Source organism: Gymnoscopelus braueri, assembly GCF_963280865.1.
Source record: "Gymnoscopelus braueri genome assembly, chromosome: 20".
Classification (NCBI taxonomy): Eukaryota; Metazoa; Chordata; class Actinopteri; order Myctophiformes; family Myctophidae; genus Gymnoscopelus; species Gymnoscopelus braueri.
In genome coordinates, this window is record NC_137622.1 from 1,781,616 (window position 1) to 1,786,044 (window position 4,429).

Genomic DNA, 4,429 nt, shown 5'->3' on the forward strand with positions numbered 1-4,429 from the left:
AACCAAGAGAGCTGCGATATACTTTAGTTTAGATTCTCTTTTTTTTTTTAATCTCTAACCTTCCCAGCATTGCGGCAAATCCACTTCCTCAATCCAATCATGGATGAGTGTTTTAATAATTGCTCCACACATCTGTGAATTGCTCTTATCTTTTTTATTCTTTTCTTTTTTCCGGCGAAAACAATCAGATCCCTATAATAAAAGTGTGGCATTTACAACTGAGGCTAGTTTTGGTCACAGGATATGAATAGATCAACGAAACCATTTTGCAAACAGTTTTTGGCACATTTAATTAAAACATGGATATGGACCACGTGGCGCTGTCACACACACGACTGCAAGAGACAAAGCCCAAACCCACTTGAAAATAAATGCCATGTCTCTGTTAAATACCTCAGCGATAACTTCACGTTGTCTATTTAAACAGGCCAAGCTAGGAATGCACATTGTTCATGAATTATATAAATTTCACTGAGTGATGGTGAGCATGGTACAGTGGAATGTGAGAGCAAATGGGACAGGGGACGAGGGAGATTCTTCCTTGCACGGCGTCAAAAATAGCCAATCCACAAGCTCACAACAAGTCGCGGACGCATTGCTTGTGAGCTTGTAGATCCGTTATTTTCAGTGCGTGACAGTAATTCGGGCTCGAGCCAGAGCCCATGTGTTTTGTCATTGTTATTTTCTTCCTATCTTGTTGCTTACAGTAGCCTCCGGGTCAGGTCAGTCTATACTAAATTGTATTCCCTCTCGTCTGGTTTCTCTCCTCAGGTGTTTGGATTGCCCGGATCCCCATATCTACAGATAAAATGAGCCCCACAGATCCACCCAATAACACAGACGAGGGGGAGGCCAGTGAAACGGATTCCTCCCACTGGTACCGTGGGATTCTGGGCAACAACAGCATGGATCTTCTCAGACCTGGCTTCCACACCGACATCACCAAGCACCTGGGCGTGCAGATCACGCTGATCTTAGCCTACTCCCTCATTATCCTGCTGGGCTTGCTGGGCAACGCTCTGGTCATCTACATGATCATCCGCTACAGAACCATGCGGACGGTGACCAACTTCTTCATAGCTAACCTGGCGTTGGCGGACCTTCTGGTGGACACTCTGTGCTTGCCCTTCACGCTGGTCTACACCCTGCTGGACGAGTGGAAGTTCGGGGCCGTGCTGTGCCACATGGTGCCCTTCGCCCAGGCGCTGAGCGTGCACGTGTCCATCCTGACCCTGACGGTCATCGCCTTGGAGCGATACCGCTGCATCGTCTTCCACCTGGGCCAGCGCCTCACCTGGCGCTGCAGCTTCCTCATCATGGCGCTCACCTGGACTCTGTCCGCCGTCCTGGCGGCGCCCCTGGCCATCTTCAGGGAGTACCGCTACGAGGAGATCCCCTCCATCAACCTGCGCATCGCCGTCTGCTCCGAGAAGTGGCCCCACGGGACCAGCAGGGACGGCGTCATCTACAGCTTTTCCATGCTGCTCCTGCAGTACATCCTTCCGTTGGCCATCATCAGCTACGCCTACATCTGCATCTGGGTCAAGCTGAAGAATCACATCAGCCCGGCCAGCCGCAGCGACAGCATCGCCCGCCGCAAGAAGACCACCAAGATGTTGGCTCTGGTGGTGGTGGTGTTCGCCACCTGCTGGCTGCCCTTTTACGTCTTTCAGCTGGCCAGCGATCTGGACCTGGTGCTCCGGTTGAAAGAGTACAAGCTGATTTACACCGTTTTCCACATAGTGGCCATGTGCTCCACTTTCGTCAACCCGCTGCTATACGGCTGGATGAACAAGAACTACAGGAACGGCTTCCTCATGGTGTTTCGGTGTGAGGACAAGCCAGACATATTACACCCCGAGGGTTCCTTCAGGACACGCTCCCTCAGGGGGCTGACGCTAAACGGTCGCAATGGTGGGCACCCCCCCACCGCCGTATGAGATGACACTCTAAGAAAAACAAAATAACCTGCACAATTCTTCAACACATTAAACAGACCTCTGGTTTGTGGCGCTTGTGGTTAAAAAGCAGCCTTATGACTTGAATGATTTGATCTTGAGCCCCCATTTTATCCCCACAGAGGAGGCTCAAAGCTTTGCATGTGAAATGCTTTATGTGAGGCCTTTCATTTCTTGTCCAGAAGATGTTTATCACGGTTTTGAGTAACTCATTAAAACACTGTGTAGCCCAATGCGTTTGCTGCAAACGTAGCCACTCTTGTTTGGTATTTTAGATCAGCGGTTCTCAACCTGTGGGCTGGGACCCACTGTTGGGCCTTGAGGATATATTGCAAGTGGGCCCCCAAATATTTAGCAAAACACTGAGATTTTAATGATAATATAAAATGTATATTACACAAAAAGGAAATGTAAAAGATCAAATGTCATGCTATTGTTTCCTTTAAAACCTATGAAAAGTGAGTTTTCAGTGTTATACTGCTACAGTAAATAGGAACTTCTACTATGTTGGTTTCATTGATCCAAGCCGTGACACAATCGATTGGTTGATCGTAAAAATACGCTCTGAAAATGCACACCATCTGACCACTTAACGTGGTGTTAAGTGGTCAGATGGGTGGGCCACGAACGCTTTTGAGATTTTCAAGAGGGCCCCTGATCCATAAACGGTTGAGAACCACTGTTTCAGTTGTGAGGATGTAATGGTGTTCTGGTGTGTGAAGAGTGCAGTTCATTGTGGAGACTTGTTTACAGTGATTGGCCTTCCTGTCACCATGGTGCACAATAACTAAGTACATATCGTTGCTATCTCCATATTTTAACGTTTTGTGTTTTTTCGTAAATTAACGTCCTACTTGTTCAATACTACAGCATCACACAAAAGCATCAAAAGTAGCAGATCTATAAGCTCCAAACGCGGCGCGAAGCGACGCGTTTTGAGCTTGTAGATCTGCTGCTTTTGATGCTTTTGAATTTGAATCCTGAAAATTAACAGTTTTGGACATATGAGGTTTCCACCCGACAGAGACAATTTGCTTGAGTACTGTTCTTAAGTACATGTTTTGAGTATCTGTACTTTACTTAGTATTTGTATTTTTCGATACTTATGACTTTCACTCCACTGCCTTTTCAAAGACACATAGATATTTGTACTTTTGGCTCCACTACATTTCTAGGAAGTACATTATGAATTAAACACTCAAGCCCTGTTACAAATACAGTGAAAATTGCCGATCTACAAGCTCACAGTGCATCGTGTGTGCACACGTCTTAATTGTGCAGACTTGAAGGAAAGGTTTATGGCACCCATGCCTGAAATGAGAGCAAAGAGCTCTTGATGTCATTGTCACGGAATACAGACGGGAGTGAGTTTCTTTTGAATAATGCAGGCCTATGACAGAACAAGGTAAGTAATTAAGCTATAATTGAACACAGTAAACTAAAAAAGGAAAACCATCACTTTGAAACATGGTTAAAGCAAAACAGAAGCGTCCTGAATCAGCGTAAACAGGCTGCCTAATCTCTAGGAAACGTAAACAATTTCAACCTGGCATGTGTTGGCGTTTTCAAACATGTCAGTGGTTAAAGCGTAAAAGGTAGCATTACGTAACTTTGTATGGGGCAAGTTACTGATGCTTTTTCAGACGCCCTGATAGACAAGCAGTAGGCAGTCACAGCCTACACACACACACACACACACACACACACACACACACACACACACACACACACACACACACACACACACACACACAGATCAAGAGAACCACGTCTCAATGTGGTTTAATATGATTAAAAATGACAGATTAAGAACTGATATGGTAGGACTACTCGAGTAGCCTATGACTTGTAAACTAAATAAAACATGCGATCAAATATATAGCGTTATGTAATTGTTTGTTTATGTTTTTTTATTTTATTCATTTTTGTTTCAAAGCTTAAAGTACAATAACATTTACGGTAAGTTACTATTAAAGTTTAGCCTATGAGACTATGAGACCTCATAAAGTAGATGAAAAACAAACGTGCAAAAGTAAGTTAAATTGTCCCCAGGGGTGGACTGGCCATTTGGCGTACCGGGCAAATGCCCGGTGGGCCGCGGGCCAGTGGGCCGCTGGGCCACCCAAAAAAAAAAAAAAAAAAAAAAAAAGGTTTTTTTTTTTTTTTTTTTTTTTTAATCAAATATTTTTGCTCCCGTTTTAGGATTATTACGGTCATTTCAGGGTCGTGTGGCCCAATTATTAGTTACGTTAATGTTTGGGCTGGGATGCTTTCCAGCAGGGGCCTCAGTGCGGCTGCAGAGTTCATGTGCAGGGCTGGGCTGAAACAGTGAAACGCGCCCCCCCCCCCCCCCCCCGTTGACAAAACGGTCCGGGGGGTGGTGGGCCGGCCCGGACCAAAATGCCAGGGCTGAATTTTGGTCCCAGTCCGGCCCTGATTGTCCCCTGTCTTCCATTAACATGTGATAAGAA

The 4,429-nt window shown here is 45.7% G+C and overlaps 1 protein-coding gene across 1 annotated transcript; it reads left to right on the plus strand.

The window, feature by feature from the left end:
- Positions 1-809: 809 nt before the first annotated feature.
- Positions 810-2,114, plus strand: npy7r (neuropeptide Y receptor Y7; the record flags this gene model as incomplete). Its single annotated transcript, XM_080416383.1, has 1 exon — positions 810-2,114. One exon carries the CDS (start codon positions 810-812, stop codon positions 1,938-1,940), a length of 1,131 nt encoding a protein of 376 aa, XP_080272509.1. The 3' UTR covers positions 1,941-2,114.
- Between the last annotated feature and the right edge of the window lie 2,315 nt (positions 2,115-4,429).